Source organism: Panthera onca, chromosome F1 (assembly GCF_046562875.1).
Source record: "Panthera onca isolate mPanOnc1 chromosome F1, mPanOnc1 haplotype 2, whole genome shotgun sequence".
In the NCBI taxonomy this organism is placed as follows: domain Eukaryota; kingdom Metazoa; phylum Chordata; class Mammalia; order Carnivora; family Felidae; genus Panthera; species Panthera onca.
This window is the reverse complement of record NC_138355.1, coordinates 31,355,874-31,373,569: the sequence shown is the minus strand read 5'-3', so window position 1 is coordinate 31,373,569 and position 17,696 is coordinate 31,355,874. Positions and strand designations below refer to the sequence as shown.

The window sequence follows — 17,696 nt, the reverse complement described above, 5'->3', positions numbered from 1 at the left end:
GCCAGTTCCTTACAATAAATCTTTTACACACACACCCTCACGCCCTATTGGTTCTGTTTCTCTGGAGAACCCTACTAATACAATGTCTTAGTCCTATAAAGTTGGGGAGAGGACTGGGGGAAGACACGTGAAGGAAGATGACTGTACTCAGAAAGGTCTGGAATGACAAAGAGAAGCCAGATCAGGAAGCAAATTATATGTAACCTAGAGAGTTTGAAAAGGTTTTAAGTGAGAGGATCAGATTCACATTTCAGAAAGGACATCCGATTACATTGAGAGCAGAAGTCGAGAAAAACATGTTTCAGTTCCAGCAGGAAGGAATTCCTAATAAGGAAGACATCTTTAACAGGAGAACGAGGTGCTGAATCTATTCTGGAATTTAAAGAATAACCTGGCATTTTTAAGCATTGATGGCCACGGGTTTGCAAAAGATTTACAACGTTCTTTTTACCATCAGGAGTGTTTCTGCTCTGCCTGACCTCCTTAGGTCTGTAGCTTTGACTAGTTTCTCACGTATACAGCTTTCACTAGGAAATACTCCCTGCAGCTGGTGAAATGGTCCACTGTGGCCAGGCAGCCCTTCTGGAAGATAAACTCTCACACACAGCGGTGGAGGGGATGGGGGGTCAGCGGGGGATTCCCGCAGAGAAAGTAAGAAGGAAGAGTTTACACTCGGACTGAAGTTCTGCTACATCACGAGTGTGGTGGGGGGACTAGCCAATTTCAGCTGCAGCCTGTACTCCGCGCGCTTTCTCCCCCTCCTCTGCGGGTTCGGTTCCCTCACCCCTGCAGCCAGGCGTTCAGCCGCCCCCGCGCAGCAGTCTAGGAGTCTGGGCGGGGTCTGGTACCCACCCGGCTGGGATCTAGATGCCGAGGTGTCAGGGAGCGCGGGGGTTCACACTGATGTCCCGGGTCTCCCTCTCCGCGCTCTACCGAGAACGTCTGCAACCTCTCTCCCCAGCAAAGGGGTCTTGCCCTGAGAGCCTACCGATTTTTCTTCCATTCCCTCTGCATCCCTAGGTGTCTTCTTCACCCTAGCTCCCGGTGCGTTCCCCATCCTTTCTGGTTTGGAACCTTCTGTTGATCAGAGCTCGCCGCCCAGGTCCTGCCCCCATGGAGGTGGGGTGGGGGTTGCTGGTGACTCGACAACACTTCCCCAGGCGTAGGCTGAAAGGAGCCAGCAGCCCATTACCGACCCCACTCCAGGGGTCTCAGGGCGCCAATGGGGGCACTTCTCTGCACAACCCTGGGGGGGCGGTGAGCAAGGGGAGCAGAGGATGTCCACGTGCAGGGGTCCTGGGACCCGCGCCCCAGAGCTCAATCCCACGCCCCTCACCCCCCTCTGGAAGAAGATGGAGAGTGAGAATGGGGATGTGGGGAGGGGGCAGTATAGTGGAAGGGGCTGCGAGAAGAGGCAGCAGGTGAGCCGAGCCCCAGGGCACTGCCCCAGGCGAGGAGGCAGGGGCGACGGCGGCGAGGGTTGGGCTAGGAGGGGGTGCGGAGAGGCGAGCCCAGGCGGGGGAGATGGGGGGGAGCGGGGAGGAGGCGAGGGGGAGGGAGTTCCAAGGAGCGGGCGAGGGACGAGAGCCGCGAGCCTGGAAGGGAGAGCGGCGGAGGGCGGCCGAGCCGCGGGCGGGAGGGCGCCCGGCGCGCCGAGCCCGTGCCACACCCCCCGCCCCCCGGGGCCCGAGGGCTTTGCCGGGGGGAGACACACAAAGACATGCGAAGAGGGGCAGAGCGAGGCTCGCGCACAAAGACGCCGAGGCGCACGGCCGCACGGGCTGCTCCGACCGCCCCCGCGCCGCGCCTCGCCGGGGACCGGCCAGCGCGGAAGCCCGGGCGGAGCGCGCGGCGGCGGCGGCGGCGGCGGCTGCCGGCCGGCGCGGGACCCGGGTCGCCCGCGCTCTCCGGGTGACCCGGGCCCGGCCGCAGGCGCGTGCGGGGGCGGCGGCTCCCGCGCCCAACTTGGCCTCGGCCTCGCCCTCTGCCCAGCCCGCCGGTGTCCCCTCCTTCCCGCGATTTCGTTTCTTCTCACGCTCCCCCCCACCCCCTCCCGCGTCCAGCCCCGCTCTCCCCACCTTGTAAAACAAAGCCGGGGAAAATGCCTGCCCGTGCAGCTTGGAGCGCGCAGCCCGACTCTGAATAAGAAGTGAGTACAATGGCGTGTTTGTAAAAGCTTCAAGTCCGTCTTTTTCAAAAAAACATTTTGAATGCTGCATGCCTCATGCTTCCCAGCGCCTCGCGGGAGAGACCCGGCTATAGAGCAGGAGGTGAGACCCCCGGGTAACCCCACCACCACCACCACCCCTACCACCCCCCGCCCCGCGCTTTCCCTCCCCAGCCGGGACTGGTGGGAGGGCTGCAAATGCCCCGCTGGCAGCAAGCGGACGTTCTCCACCTTCGTTTCCCGTCCAAGGTGTTGGGTCGTAATCTCGGCTTGGAGGCAGATCGATCCCCGGCTCCTCCGCTGGCTGCCTCTCCCCCACCCCCTCTCCCGCTGGTGCCTGGGGCTTTGGCATCTATCTGCCTAGGCTATGGGTTTGGGACACCTTAAGGGAGTTTCCGAAGGAGGAGGAGGGTCAGCCCTTGGGACCAGCCGACCGGCAGGACGCATGGTGACCCCGGTCACACTTGTTGCCCCTTGCGAGGTGGGACAGGCGGTGGTGCTGAAAAAAAAGCTCATTTCTCTTGCTATTGAGTCGTCAGCCGCGGGCCCGGCGCGTAGAAGGCATACCCGTGTGAGGATGGGAGACCGGGATTAAGAGGAGACTGTGATGTGCTAGTGGCAGAGGAGGGAGGTAGCGATGGTGATGACAGTGTGTGAAGGGACGACTCTTTGATTCCTTGTTCTAAGGAGCACCCCTGCCCGATCATACATCAGACGGCGTGGAGATGCAAACACAGAGGTTCCTTGCCCATGTTAGCTGGGGAGGAAAGGCTGTTGTTTTTTATTTTGGTATTTCACCAATTGCTGTCCATTCCGTCTGCCAAATGTGCATTTATATATATTTCTGCTAATTAAAAAAATAAGGCAATAGCTTCAAAGAATTAAACTTCAGCAGGAAATGTATTAGCTTAATGCACACACACAGTCTTCTAAAAACATATCTGTTTCTTTCCCCCAAAAGCATATAATTATGATGTTTTAGTGTGGTGTTGGGATTTGGGATTGGGATTTGGGGGCCTCAAGGTAAAGTCTCCGTGTTCTCCAGTTCTGCTGACCCGAAACCTTTGGTGTGAAAAACCGGAAATATAAGAGCACAGAGAATTGGAGAGGAAAGGCTTGGAAAGCTTTCTTCAGAGAGATAATTTGGATTTCTGTTATTTTTATTCCAAAGATGGCTTAATTTTAGATTACGACCTTTATTTTTCACTCAAGACACATTAAGTAGCTTGGAGGTGGAACCGGGTAGCTAGTCGGCAGGTGACAGTGATATCAGCTGTTACCAGCATGTCTATTAAAAAAAAGTTATTTTTGATTAGAACATTGAACACATAGTGCTAATTTTGAGTGAAGTTGCCTTTCTAACTATAAAGGTGTTGAATGTTACATTTAACTCTGTTAAAGGTGTCTACTAGTTTGTGGCCTTATTCTGAGCAGGGGACCGCATCAGGAGGGAGATGTGTTCATACCTGTATACAGCAGGTTGAACCATAGGAAGTTGCCGAAATGAGCCGTGTATATGTGGAATCTCCACTTGGAGCCATGGGTGCAGCTACTCTGTCAGAGCTCTGATTTCATCTCTTCGAAGTCAGAGTCGTTCAGGGGTTTGATTTGCTGGTTTGAGGCGCCCTCTCTTATCTGCCATCACTGTGCAACACTGCTTAGGGCTAGTGTCTTAAATAGCTTTGTTTGCAAAGCTTCTTTGTCACGGGCAGTCGAAGATTTAGGAACTCAAACAGGTAGTCCCACCACCAGTGGTGGTCAAGAGGGCAGGGACCCCAGCCCTGTGAAAACGGACACTTTCCATTCTCTTCTCGTTCTCAAGTAATTTCTGGTTCCTGTGAGGGTCTCTGGGTTCAGTTCTGCAGTGATGTCTCATATACTTACCTGAAAGTGTTCTTTCTGATTAGGCTTTTATTATAGACACCAGAGCAATTTTACTTCTATCTATAACAATTGTGGACTCTGAAATTGATCGTTCTGCTTGAGTCGGTGTTTGTTTTTTTTTTTTTTTTTTTTCAGGCCCCCCTGGTTTTTCTTCTTGGGTTTTTGTTTTGGTGGTTTGTTTTGTTTTGTTTTGTTTTGTTTTGTTTTTTGGCTATTCTATTAACTCTTTTGGTTCAATGTTGCCTTTCCAATCAAACATTCTGTAGTAGATAGCTTATTCCCTCCTTAGCAAGTGAAAATCTAGTATCTTTGTATTTTCTAAGAAGAAATCCATTAATGATATTTTTGAGCAGCTGAGATAAATCATAAATGGATTTAGAGTCACCTCAGAGTATATGGGAATTTGTAAGAGAACACATAAATCCACGCTAATGGGGCAATTCGCTTTGTACGGAGGGTCTAAGGTGTAAGATAAGGTTTTAAATTCTTTGTTCTGGATAACGTTCACTGTTGACATGGAAGCAACTTCTCATGTCTTAGCAGCACCTAGGATGGTGCCAGAGAGGTAGCAATACTCTGTTTTTTTTCAAGATGCCAGAGATTGAAAAGTAAGATGTAGAGAATGTTTAATCATGAATCACTTTAGAGGGTAGGCAACAAAGAAATGATTGGGCAATTGAGTGGTTTGCTTCCCATCATGTTTTACCAGAAAATGACTAATGTTTTACTTTGAGCAACAATGTTTGGATCACAAATTCACTTATAATACAATCCCTTTATTACAACGAATTTCTAAATAAAAACAAAGAATGTTCTTGATGTCAACTGCTTGTGGTACAGAGGGTTAAGTTCTTGAGAACAGAAATAGTCCGTGAACCTTCTTGATGAGCATTCATGAGATCGTTTAGTACCACCAACTCTTAGGAGTTCAGTCTTTGCTGACTAGCAACGGTGAATAGATGTAAATTTAAAAGTTCATGAGGAAGAGCTTAGGCATCTTACCTTTTTTTTTTTTTTTTTGTAAGTTTCTTGGTCCACCTCCTGTTTCCTTCCTTGGCTCTGGAACCCCAATAGCAGCAGAGAGCTGAGACCCCGCCCCTTGTCCTTGAACCTTTATGTACAGTCCCAGAGCAATCCAGTAGGAACACTCAGGTTGGTTCCAGAGCTTCCACCAGGAGAGCAGCGGAGCTGAGTCCGCCTTTGCTCATCCCCTAAAGAAGCCCAGCCATTACCCCCGTACCCTTCTCCAACCTAACCTTCACTCTCTGTTGTTGTCAGTGGCGGCACCTGACTTGCTGGACCCTAAATCTGCCGCTCAGAACTCCAAACCGAGGCTCTCGTTTTCCACGAAACCCACAGTGCTTGCTTCCCGGGTGGAGAGTGACACGACCATTAATGTTATGAAATGGAAGACGGTCTCCACGATTTTCCTGGTGGTTGTCCTCTATCTGATCATCGGAGCCACCGTGTTCAAAGCATTGGAGCAGCCTCATGAGATTTCACAGAGGACCACCATTGTGATCCAGAAGCAGACATTCATTTCCCAGCACTCCTGTGTCAATTCGACCGAGCTGGACGAACTCATCCAGGTAATAACGGCACAGAGGAGTTGTTACCCTGCTTCCTCTCCGGGGAAAAATGTAGCAGTAAGAGGAGGCTACCGGTAGCACAGTGGCGCACCCGTGGGGGCCCTGTTCCACTTTCGCTTCGGCATTGACTTCCTTCTGGCTTAGCCGTCCCCTTTCTGCACGTCTTCCCTCTTGTCTTACTTCTTCTCTGTCTTCTTCTGCTTCGCCTTAATTGCTCCCTCCTGTTCCTTCTTATCTTCTGCTGCTCCTTCTCTCCCACTGTCTCCCGGATTTCTCTTCCTTTGCCCTGTCAGAACTGCCAGTGGACACCCGGGGGACGTGGGGCTGCCTTGGCCAGGGCCCTCGTGGTTAGATTATCATTGCCGACTGACAAACATCGCTGTGGCAAAGGAGTGAAAAACCCAAGGCAGAAAAGTGCTTTAATCACGCCCCGGGCCGTCATAAGATACAAACGATGAGCTTGTGGCATGACCTTCTTGAGACGGGTGTCCCTCGTGGGTAACAGATTGTAGCTCACCTCTTTAACCCAGCCAAAGTATCACTCTGATAACTGCCTTTTCAGGTGCCCAGAGAGAAATGATTGATCCTTGCCTCTCTAAACCCCAGCTGAAAGCAATTTACTATTACACAGAAAAACGGAGTTTTTGCATCTTAAAAAATAATTTACGCGTGCTCTATAATGGCGGGACAGTATCTTTATGGAAAAATATTTTGTTTTAAAAGTTAATCGCAGAATGATTTAAAAGTTTCAGTTAGGCTCCTTGGAAATGGCTGTATTTTTGTCGTAGATTCCTTCTGTTGTAGATTGTAAAACAATTCATTGGTCAAACCAAGAATCGGGAAGGAAGAGAGCCCCAGACTGTTCTTTCAAGGAGAGATCTGACTGGTTGTTGCAAACATTTTAAATGTACAGATACTCATTTTCTTATAGAACCTACTTTGCTTAACTGGTGTAAGTCAAATTGGACTCGAAATGATCTGAATCATGTTTTTCCTCATCTTATATTTGGTTTTACATCATTTGAATGAGTTGGAATTGTAGATTGAAGGAAGAAATTCTTACTGGTTTTAATCCAGTTTCCTATTCGAAGGCCTTTTCGCTCCTACTTCCCTTTTGCCATAGATCCCCAAATGCTACCTCTGCCCTTCATGCCCCTGTCTGTTTGTAGAAAGCACATACAAGTTCCTATTCAAGTCTCATTGAAAGCTATCAAAGGTACTGTCCTCTAACTCTTCTTTAGCTCCTACTGTATTCAGACACTTTGCGTCTCACCTATTTGATTTACACTTTGGAAAGGCTCTTCAGACACTTGCATACTGAATCCAGTACTGTTTTTAGATGATGGCAATATTTTCAGTATTGACAATGGACCTGCCAACTAATAGCACTGTCCCAGCTACCCCATTACCTGTTCCTACATGAGATCACTTTCTCTTCACTCTGTCTTTGTGCCACAGAATTCTAAAAGGTACTCAGATAATCTTAAAGATGGGGCCCTGGGTGGCTCAGTTAGTTAAGCCTCCAACTTTGCCTTAGGTCATGATCTTACAGCTTATGGGTTCAAGCCCTGCATTGGGCTCTGTGCTGACAGCTCAGAGCCTGGAGCCTGCTTTGTATTCTGTGTCTCCCTCTCTCTCTGCCCCTCCCCCACTTCCTCTCTCTCTCCATCTCTCTCTCAAAAGGAAATAAACATTAAAAAAAAAAAAAAAAGAATTCCCATTTCCCTAGGATTTTAAAAGAAGAGCTCTAAATTATCTTGGAAGTAGCATGGGGTAAAAGCCTAAATGTTGGGATCAGATAGGATGTGTTTTAAACCCCAATTGAGCACTTTTCTAGAGGTGTCATCCTGAACAAGTAATTTTCCTCTCTAAGCCTAAAATGATCCATCTGGAATGAGGGAAGTCTATCTATCAAACAGGGTTGCTGTGAACAGTGAAGAGATAATCCCTGTGCAGCATTCAGGATATCGCAAAGCGTTAGGTTTCTTTGCTGTTCTTAGTTTCGCTGCCCCACCCCTCCCCTCCCCCACTGTCCCTTTATGGGGTTGAAGCGTCTGATTCAGATAGTTGCGTTCTTATCATCTGAAGTGGCGTGATTGGTCTTGAGCTGGGAAAAGAAATGCCTGGAATTTCAGGACAATGCTGAAGGAAACCCTGTATGGATTTGAAATTGGTCCTACTGTTCAATATTACCTAGATCTATTCATACCTGTGAGAATAACTTGAAGGGCTTGGCAGGTGGGGACAATCTGGAGGTGGAGACTGGTCATTTTTGCTATATTGTTTTTGGAAGGGATACAGACAGAGCTCAACAATGACCTAATCTTTTTCTTTCCGCCCCACACAGGAATCTATTTTAGCTTTACTAATATTCACGGCTGATGAGAATTTTTGCCTCTTAAAAATCTCAAGTATTTTATGCTTATTCAGAAGTTGCCTGTTGTTTATTGCCATATCACGCATCTTTATAACCCCATAGATGTAATAGATTATTTTATTCTCTTTGAATAAAGTTTCTTCTGATAAAAGAGATGTTTATAATGGCATGGTTTCAGAGATCGAGATCGGTGTTTAAATAGGGAGAAAGGCAAATAAGCCAGTGATCTTTTTTTTTTTTTAATTTTTAATGTTTATTTTTAAGAGAGAGAGACAGAGCAAGAGCCGGGGAGAGGCAGAGAGAGAGAGGGAGACAGAATTCAAAGCAGGTTCAAGGCTCTGAGCTGTCAGCACAGAACCCAACGTGGGCCTCGAACTCACAGATTGCAAGATCGTGACCTGAGCCGAAGTCGGATGCTTAACCCATTGAGCCACCCAGGTGCCCCACCAGTAATCTTATATTAGAATTACATCTCATTCATACGATCCTCGTAAGTGTCCATGGGTCTTTCCCACATCTATTTTCCCATTTAATCATCCCTTAAAACCTCATGAGTAGGTATGTTAGACAGTGCTGTCACAGCATGAAGGGCAAGGAAGCTAACACACAGCAGTCCCAGTGACTTACTCCAGACACCATTATTAGGATGAGTGTTCAGGTCCTCGGAATCTTGATCTGCTGTTATTCCCAGGAGTCTCTGCTCTTTCGGGGTTTGGCGTTTTTCAGTGCTGAGAGGGGGATCAACTGGAGAAGTTAGAAGTTCAGTCCTCATATTAGTAGAGAAGGAATTCTGGATTTCTTTCATGAAAAGAGTGAGGAAGGAAGAGGACATGGGTAGTCAGACTGTAAGGCCAATGTCAGGTACAGTTAAACTAATTTGGCCCCAGGCCCCAGATTATTAATTACACCTCTGCCTGGGCTATGGTAACTTCATACCAGGCTGTGCTTGTCAGAGGGTGGGTTAGGGGAGGGAAGGGAAAGAAAACGGAGAATTAAGGCTCACGAGAGCACCTGCTTCTTCTGCTACCTAGTCCCAGCATGTGCATCCCCTCTGAGTGCCATCTTGACATCAGCCCGCCAAGGCAAGATTGAAGAGGGGGCAGAGATATCAAGACAAAGGCATCGTTGCTGGGCTGAAGTGCTTTGACCACTTTGATTTGCAACATCCGTTACATTTAAATTAGTGTCAGTACAGAAAAACACCTGCAAACACTCTGAAGTTTTAAAAGCCACGAATACCATTAACGATAACCAACATTTAATGAGCACTGACTGTGTGCCAGGCACTGTGCTAACCTTTTCTGTGTATTGTCTCATTTAACTCTTCAACAGCCATATGAGCTAAGTGACTTATTATCTGTATTTAACTTAGGTGCACATTGAGGCAGAGGGAGCTTAATTTTCCAAGAGTACAAAGTAGTGGAGTGCACTGTTATTTAAACCTAAGTGGACGGACTCCAGAGCTTACGCTCTAAGGTCCTGTATTTACTACCTCTAAAAAAATTAACAAACGTTAAGTTTGCCGTAAAGCTTCCTGTCATTCTATGTATCAGAGTGTAACGGATATGGAATTACAGTTCTCCGTACCTAGTGATGTATATTATATAACCTATCTCTCTCTCCATATAAAAATGGAACATATATAACCCGGATTTTAATATTCTTTTTGGAGAGCACTTCCTGGTTTTCTCCTGCTTGAATGTGGCAAACCAGTAGAGGCATGGTTACAGTAGATACACCTTGGCCTCAACCTAGTTATTTACGTGTTTGCTGAATCAATTCTGGGATTAAAAAGACAGGGTAAATCTCTGATCTCTACACTGATAATAAAAATACTTCATGGGAGATTTGACTTTTATTTTCTCACGTGAGCCACACAGCCGCTGCAAGGTAGGGAGGGAGGGTATTCTGCCTATTTTGGGGTGAAGAAACTGATGCATTTGCATGAGGTCATATGGCAGCCTCAGGCCTACATCTCTTGAAGCCCTCCTGCTGAGGGGATTATATTCTCTTTGCACTATTCCTTTCTTCTCAGTTTGGTTTTTACTCCTATCATTCAGCAGCATTTTTTGAGCATGTGTTGACCTTCGTGCGAGGTATGGGGCAAGTAAAATGATGGAAAAAAACAGAGTTTCTCGTAAGGCGCTCCCTCCAAAGACAAGTGGAGGAGACCGCTATAAACACAGCTACAGTAGAAGTGCTTAGAGTTTGGAGCTAGACAACTGAGGAAGAAATTAACCACTTAGTGAGAGTCGGGAAGACACAGAGAAGAGGTAGAAGGGAAACTGGATGTTAAGTGCGGAATCAGAGGATTCTAGGGGAAGACAAGGGGATCAGCAAATGTTCTAGGCAGAAGGGGCATGATTTGCTCCAGTAACTGAATGATCTAGATTGAGGGGCAGGGGCTTCAGCAAGTCTAACAAGGTACAACAGGGCCTACTGTACCGTACCAGGGGGGTGGACTTCAGCCTGAGCCTGTTCACCACCCGGGGTGGATGTGCCATTGAGACACTTGGTTATGTTCCTAGAATGCCAGTGAAGTTTAAAAACAAAACAAAAACGTTGTTTTATATCAATTATATAATCATTCATTCAAGACCACTTCATTGCATTCCTGCTATGTGTGTTGTCCTGGGTACAGAAGTACAGTGGAGAGTAAGACAGATGAAAGCTCTTGGCCTTGGTGAGGTTACATTCTGCTGAGGGAAGAGGATGTGTTAGATAGTGTTAAGTCTCAGGAGAAAAAATAAAGCAGCGAAAAAGGTTAGGAAACGTTGGGTGTTATTGGTGATTAATTTTACATAAGGTCACTGGGGAAGCTTCACTAATATGGTGACTTTTAAGTAGAGGGAGTGAGGGAACCAGCCAGGTTTGGGGAACCACACTCTGGCAGAGGGATCAGCAGTAGAGATGCCCTCCCTGATGCAAGAGTGTCCCTGGCAGGTACAGGAACAGCAAGGATGCTAGGAGGGAGTGGTAGGAGATGACATCAGACAGGTAGCGAGGGCCAAGCCCTGTAGGGCCTTGTAAGTTATAATATGGAGTTGGCTTTTTGGCGCACATGAGTGTCCTGCTCTGGCTTGTTTCCCCAGGATCACTCTGCCTGCTGAGTTGAGAAGAGATTGCTGGAGGCCGTGGACAGAAACAGAAGGAACTGTTATGTGGCTGTTGTAATAACCCTTGTGATAGATGAGGGGGGAGCTTGAATTGAACCAACGTGGTAGCAGGGGGCCATGAGATATGGTCAGATCCTGGAGACACTTGAAGAGAGCCGATGGATTTTACCAATGGAGAAGACTTACAGTGCAAGGGTGAGGAGTCAAAGAAAACACCAAAAGTTTTGTCCTACGGATCTAAAAGAATACAGTTCCCAATTTGCAGACGTGAGAAAAAGTGCAGGAGGAGCTGGTTAGGGGATGACGTCAGGCGTTTAGGGTTGGACATTGCACTGACCGTGTCAGTTAGACAGGGTTGGGTTATTGAAAAGATTCTCAGGACCCAAATAATAGGACTTCTAGATCTCCAAGGCAGGAAAGTGATGAAATGTAACAACAGCAAGGATGGGCACCGTAGGCAAAGGTTGTATCACAGCCAAGGCCTCCCTCTGCCAGGCCAGGACATACTTCGGTCAAGAGCCACCAGTATGTGCATGGAATACCTTGGAACCAGGTCTTGGCTGATCATATCCCTGCTGTTCACAAAGGTGTTTTCTTGCTGGGTAGCCAGCCTCAGTGGCAGAACTTTTCAAGAGGCTCACCAAGGTGCAAATCATCCATCACGCCATTACCAACAAATAATGCCGACAAGCTGGTCCTAACCCCCAGAAGCTACTCAAGCCACAGTTGGAAAGCAACACTCTTGGTCAGCATGTCTCACATGCTGGGGACAGTTCTGTGCAGGTACTTCAGCAAAACAGCTTAGGCAGATTCCAGGCCAGCACAGCCATGTTAAATTTGAGATGCCTCTGAGGAGATCCAAGAGTGGATGCTGAGTAGGAAATGGGATGTGTAGGAAAAATGATGCTGGAAATGTGGGTTTGGAGTTCAGGGGAGGGGTCAGGCTGAAGGTTCATATTCGGAAGTCATCATTTTACAGAAGGCTTTTCAAATCAAGCCATTGGATGAAATCACCTGGGGAATGAGTACAGTTTGAGCCAAGCAGAGATCCTGGTATGACCCTAGGAGCACTTCAACAGGTAGAGGCCTCTAAGGAATAAAATCCAAAATTCAGGTCCATTATTGATTCACAACCTAACATTTCAGGAACACAGCTCTCATTTGAGGAAACTGTGTCACCCTGTGCCCCCAAACCCCTTAGGGTTTTATTTTTCCTTGTCTTTGGGGAACCCTTTAAAGAAAACATTTAAGAAATCTCTCAGAGGCACCTGGGTGGCTCACTTGGGTAAGCATCCAACTTCAGCTCAGATCATGATCTCATAGTTCACGAGTTTGAGTCCTGCATCTGACCGTGCAGAGTTTGCTTGGGATTCTCTGGCTCTCTCTGCCTCTCCCCCACTTGTTCTCTCTCTCTCTCTCTCTCTCTCTCTCAAAATGAATAAATAAACTATAAACTTTAAGAAAAAGAAGAAGGATGTCTCTCAGCATGGGAGGTTTTGAAGGTGTTTAAATGGGGAAGTCTGTGTTGGAGGTTATGACTTTCTTAAAGGCAAATGGGATGGTTTGGCATATTAAAAGCAGAGTTTAGAGCTGACTGGATATGGTAGTGAGTGATGCTACATGATTCTATACATGATAGTTTGGTGGTTGTCATTCCAGTTTGTATAAGCATCCAGCTTGTTAAATATTGGGCTTCAGTTTTGGAAAGCAAACAGTCACCTTTTATCATTTTATTTATGGACACAATAACTTGTCCAGAAAGCTCCTAAAAGGGCTTTCTTATCAGTGCCTTTACCCTTCTTGTTCTCTGGATTAATCTCTGGAAAAAGCACTGCAGATAGTCTAATGTGTCAACTTCTTGTATATGTCATAATGTTGTAGTTTGGATTATTTTAGCAGACTATCCAGGAGGCACTTAAACGACTAGGCTTTGGTGGAGAAGATTACTCAGGAATGCAGTCTTGAGAATTACAAGAGGGAATGATGCATCAAGGGAGATACAGAGGTCTTAAAGAAGACTTTGTCAATTTCCAGTTTCCCTAGGACTCGCCCATGTACTACTGTCAGTGAACAAACTCCTGTTTGCCGCCCCTTCCTGCCCATAGGTTCATGCTCTCTGACATTCACAAAGTAACAATCGTGTCTCATACAAAATCCAGGTAATACAAGAAGGTGCAAAGGAAAAAGTAAACATCTAAAATTCCTCCACCGAGAGGTGGCCAAGACCCACACGTATTTCCACACAGAATTTCACATGCATGGGATCGGGTACGCAGGCCATTTTACCGGCTCCATTTTTTGCGCACCCTTGTGTAGGGGATGCTTCGGGAATAGTTCACGTCTTGGCTTTAGATATCGTTTAAATCCCCACATAGCTTAGGTAATATCCTTATCAGTAAGAGAATGAGGTGATATATATTTTTTTTATCTCTTTCAGCTGTTTCTTTGCTTTTCATTTTTATGAATATTTGAATATCCCAGCTGGATCAAGAACAGTAAACAGTAGTTCAACTAGCTCACTATCTCTACTCTTAACTGTGCTACCGATGGATGTTGGCAAAGAGTGCCATGGTTCCTTCCGCAAAACCAGCTTTAAAAGGGATGGCTTTTAAAAGGGATGACGCTCAGGCGTCATGATGTTAGGAAGAATCTGGCATGGATCTTATATTCAGAAACTTAATTATCTACACTGTTTGAATTTCATTGCATTTCAGCGTGTACCTTCTCTTGATATGTGTCTTGCATTCTACTCAATAAAGTTTTACTTTTCACGTGATCTTTCATAACATTACATCCTTTATCAAGTTTTAGGCCATTTATTTGCCTGATGAACTTTGTGGACTAAGTCATGTGGTTCCCTTCTAAAGATAGCGACATTATCTTTCTCATTTTTATCCCCTACCACATTTAGAATTCGTTCTCAGGCAGCTCCCCTGCTTTGAAAATCTGTGATGATGTGTGTCTTAGGTCTCTGCCTTTCGAATAGTTTTGTTTTGTAATCTCTTCCTTAACACTTAGAGTGGCCTCTTGATTATTTTACTTATCTTTTTTTTTTTTTTTTAACTGCTTTCTGCTCAGTTCAGACTTTGATAAGTGTCGATTTGAGCTGTGGGCAATGTTCCAAAGAGGATGAGTCATACTTTAGCGCAAGAGTGGTCTCTGCTTTAATTCATTCTTTTTTTTTTTTTTAATGTTTATTTATTTTTGAGAGAGAGAGAGAGCGTGAGCAGCAGAAGGGCAGAGAGAGGGGGAGAGAGAGAATCCCAAGCAGGCTCCAGGCTCTGAGCTGTCAGCACAGAGCCCGACGCGGGGCTCGAACTCACAAACCGTGAGATCAGGACTTGAGCTAAGGTCGAACGCTTAACTGACTGAGCCACCCAGGTGCCCCTGTTTTCTCTCTTTTTCCTTTTCTTCCCCCCTGTTTTATTTCTATTACCTCTCTGTTACTTTTCTAGTTTTTTCTCTGTTGGCATTGTTGAATGATGTCCTCAGGCAAAGAATCCCAGTGACTCTGGAGGCTTCTTCTAGGTTATTGAAAACACTGTTTGAAAAGGGAGCCTGGTTTATTTTCTCCCAAATCCATTAGTTTTCACTTAACAAGGTTGAATGAATCTCAAGCCTCATTTGTATGCCTTTTTGTACCCAGGCTTGTGAGGTTTTAAAATTTTAATTGAACATTGAACACTTCACAGTCTTCAAGATCACGGTGGTATTCCTATACTTTGATAGTTTCCTTTTTAGTGTTAAATTAAAACATCACATAACAGATACATAGATTTACATTTATCCCTTCAAATATATATTTATTGTATCTACATTTTTAAAAACTGTTAAAACCTTTTTTAAAGATCTGTAACGAAACATTTTTATAAGGGTTGATTTCAATAAGTCTTTAGTAAATAATCTTTTTAGGACTACTTACATTTTGTGAACTGATTTTTCTTATATTCTTATGTACCCCCTGACAATAGCTGTTTGATTGGTGAAATGTACTTTCTCTATGTAGAATGGCTATATTTCCCCCCTATGATTAGTTATCTTGCGTATATATTCAGAAGTATCCTTTACTGCTTTCACTCATTTTGCTTTTCATTTTTCTCAGAAAACTCCAGTTTATTTAGAATTTCTTGTTATATGTATGTAGGAGAGCTCTAATTAGTGTGTCCTCAGTCTATAATAACGTTGAGTGAAAATGCCAATATTTGCAGACTGGTAAGTTAAAAAGTATGTATTCCTTGGAGGGGTATCTAAGGAATCAAAATTTCCCAGATGCTTGTGAAGTATAATGTGTTCTCTGGTGATGAAGCAGTAAAGGCAGCTTTGAGAAATAAAGCAATGAATGTCAGGACTGTGGAAAAGGAGAAGAATGTCAATAGGCACCATCAGACGATCACATGGCTTACATTGATGCACATTTCAGGGAAAAGAGCCTCTAATCCTTCAATTTTCTATTTTTAGGATCCCAGCATAGTTTCTTGACTCTTGTAAAGTTCCTTTTCTGCAGTTGTGCTTCTGTTTTTACTTTGCTAAAACTCACTTAGAGGAATACAGGGATTCACCAGAAACTCAGAATTGCTAAAACAGGTGGTGTTCCTTTTGGGCAAATGAAAAAGTCCCCTTTCCTGTCACTGTTATTCGGGTCCTCTACAGGTCGGTTAGGGAACATTTGATCCAAGTGACAAATACAATGGAATGAACTCGTCTCTCCTTGCATGTGATGTGCTTTCAACATCTGGGTGATGCTAATGGTACCAGGGAAGTGGATTCTGAAATTTATGGAGGAAGAGGCGCTGGTTTGTGTCCATTTAGAAATTTTGATGTCAACCCCAAGAGCAGAGATATGCCTCGTCTCCTCTAGATTGGAAGGGGAGTTCTTGGGGAGACTTTGTGTTAACCCAAGAGTCACCATACTGTGGATCTGTGGTGCTGTGTGTGTTCCCAACAGGATAACAGTGCGGTCAGGATTCACTAACAGCTTTCCAAGCAGGGCAAACCTACGTGGAATAGGATGGAGAAGCAGAGTTATTACACGCATTTAGAGTTCTTATATTTTATTTTTCATGGGGAATACAGGGAAGGTCTTAGTTTCCTTAAAATGGCCATGGAAATGCTTACAAACTGTGATCTTTAATGGACAGCGTATTTTCAGACAGCAACACCTCAGATGATCGGGACCTCGGTGTTTCTTCAGCAAAGCTAGTGAATGTGGCAGAAATGTTTTTAGTCTTGACTTTAAAGCGTGCCTTGGTGGTCATGCTTCTTTTAGGTAAAATAAAATTCACAGTGTTAATTGCGTAACAGTCCATAAGAGAATTGAAATACTACTGGGTGGGTTCCAACATTCCTGTTGCACTAGCGGTTGGTAATGGTTTCTCAGCACATTTGATTTACTCTTGCTTCTCAGACAGTGAGGTAGGCTGCTGCTGTTTTCCATTTGTCCTGGTCCATGCACCGCTCATTGAATGCAAGACAGAAGTGGAGGTGATTATTCCCAGCTGTCACAAAATAAAATTTTGTAAGACAAAGTTCCATTTAATCGTGGTCAAAATAGCTTATCATTCATACAAGAAAAAAAAAATTGATTGGCAACATAGTTTTCTGAATCTGATTTTTTTTTTTTTTTTTTTGGACATTTGGCCACACACTGAACATCCTGAGTTCTTTTTCTGAATCCTCATTCAGAAATATTTCTGTATTCATGTACCATGTTCAGATAGCATATTAGTGTTTATAGAGACCTGAGGTAAGACAGTTGGTGGGAAAGTCTGTTCCTCTAAAGGAAGAAGTAATTAAAATGCATTCATTCATTTATTCGTTAAACATGTAATAAGTTTTGAAAGGCGTTGTTCTAAGCAGGGGGCATAATCCACACGGATTATGATTGTGTGGACTGACAAGAGTCCTGCTTTCTTGGAGCTGCTGTGCTAGTGAACAAAGAAACACCTCAACAAGATAATTTCAGAAAATACAGATGTCCTGAAGACTGAACAATGGCTTAATGCCACAGAATGATGGGGGCCGTGCTCCTCTACAAGAGCTGTGTTCAGACACGCTTTCTCTTGGACGGGTGACATTCACGATGAAACCTGAATGAGAGAGGATCAGTCCTGTGAAGATCTTGGGGGGCAGGGAAGCGTTTCAGGAAGAGAAGGCAGCAAGTGCAAAGGCGAGAGCATTCTTGGTGTGTTCTGGGGCCCGTGCAAACACCAGTGGGGTTGGGCCATCATTCGTGTTGTGAGGGAAGCAGGCCAACACCTTGTAGGCCTTGATAAGTGGTCTTGGTTTTACGGGCAGTGGGAGATCAACAAATGGAAAATTTTAGAAGGAAACAGAGTATGTCATAATGATCCTAGGTGAATACTCTGGTGACCTGGTAGGGGGAAGAAATCAAATAAAAACAGAAAGATTGGTTGGAGAAATTTTAATGAAAGTTCATTTTGGAAAGAATTTTAAAGACAGAGGCTGAGAGGGGACAGACAGGGTTTGGGCCAGAAGACTGTCCTCTCTTCTCGCCTTTCAGGAAGAGATGCTCAAGGGTGGTGATCCAGGTAATGTGTGTACTT

The 17,696-nt window shown here is 45.3% G+C and overlaps 1 protein-coding gene across 3 annotated transcripts in view; it reads left to right on the top strand.

The window, feature by feature from the left end:
- The window catches only part of KCNK2 (potassium two pore domain channel subfamily K member 2), a 194,184-nt gene that overhangs the window by 69,927 nt on the left and 106,561 nt on the right, over positions 1-17,696 (top strand). The window contains exons 1-2 of one of the 3 annotated variants that reach the window (XM_060643825.3): positions 1,562-2,149; positions 5,330-5,640. In XM_060643825.3, coding sequence (XP_060499808.1) covers position 2,149; positions 5,330-5,640 — 312 coding nt within the window. In that variant the 5' untranslated portion in view covers positions 1,562-2,148. Of the gene's footprint in view, positions 1-1,561; positions 2,271-5,329; positions 5,641-17,696 lie in introns of those variants that run through there. The other 2 variants (XM_060643823.3, XM_060643824.3) reach the window with 2 other exon arrangements.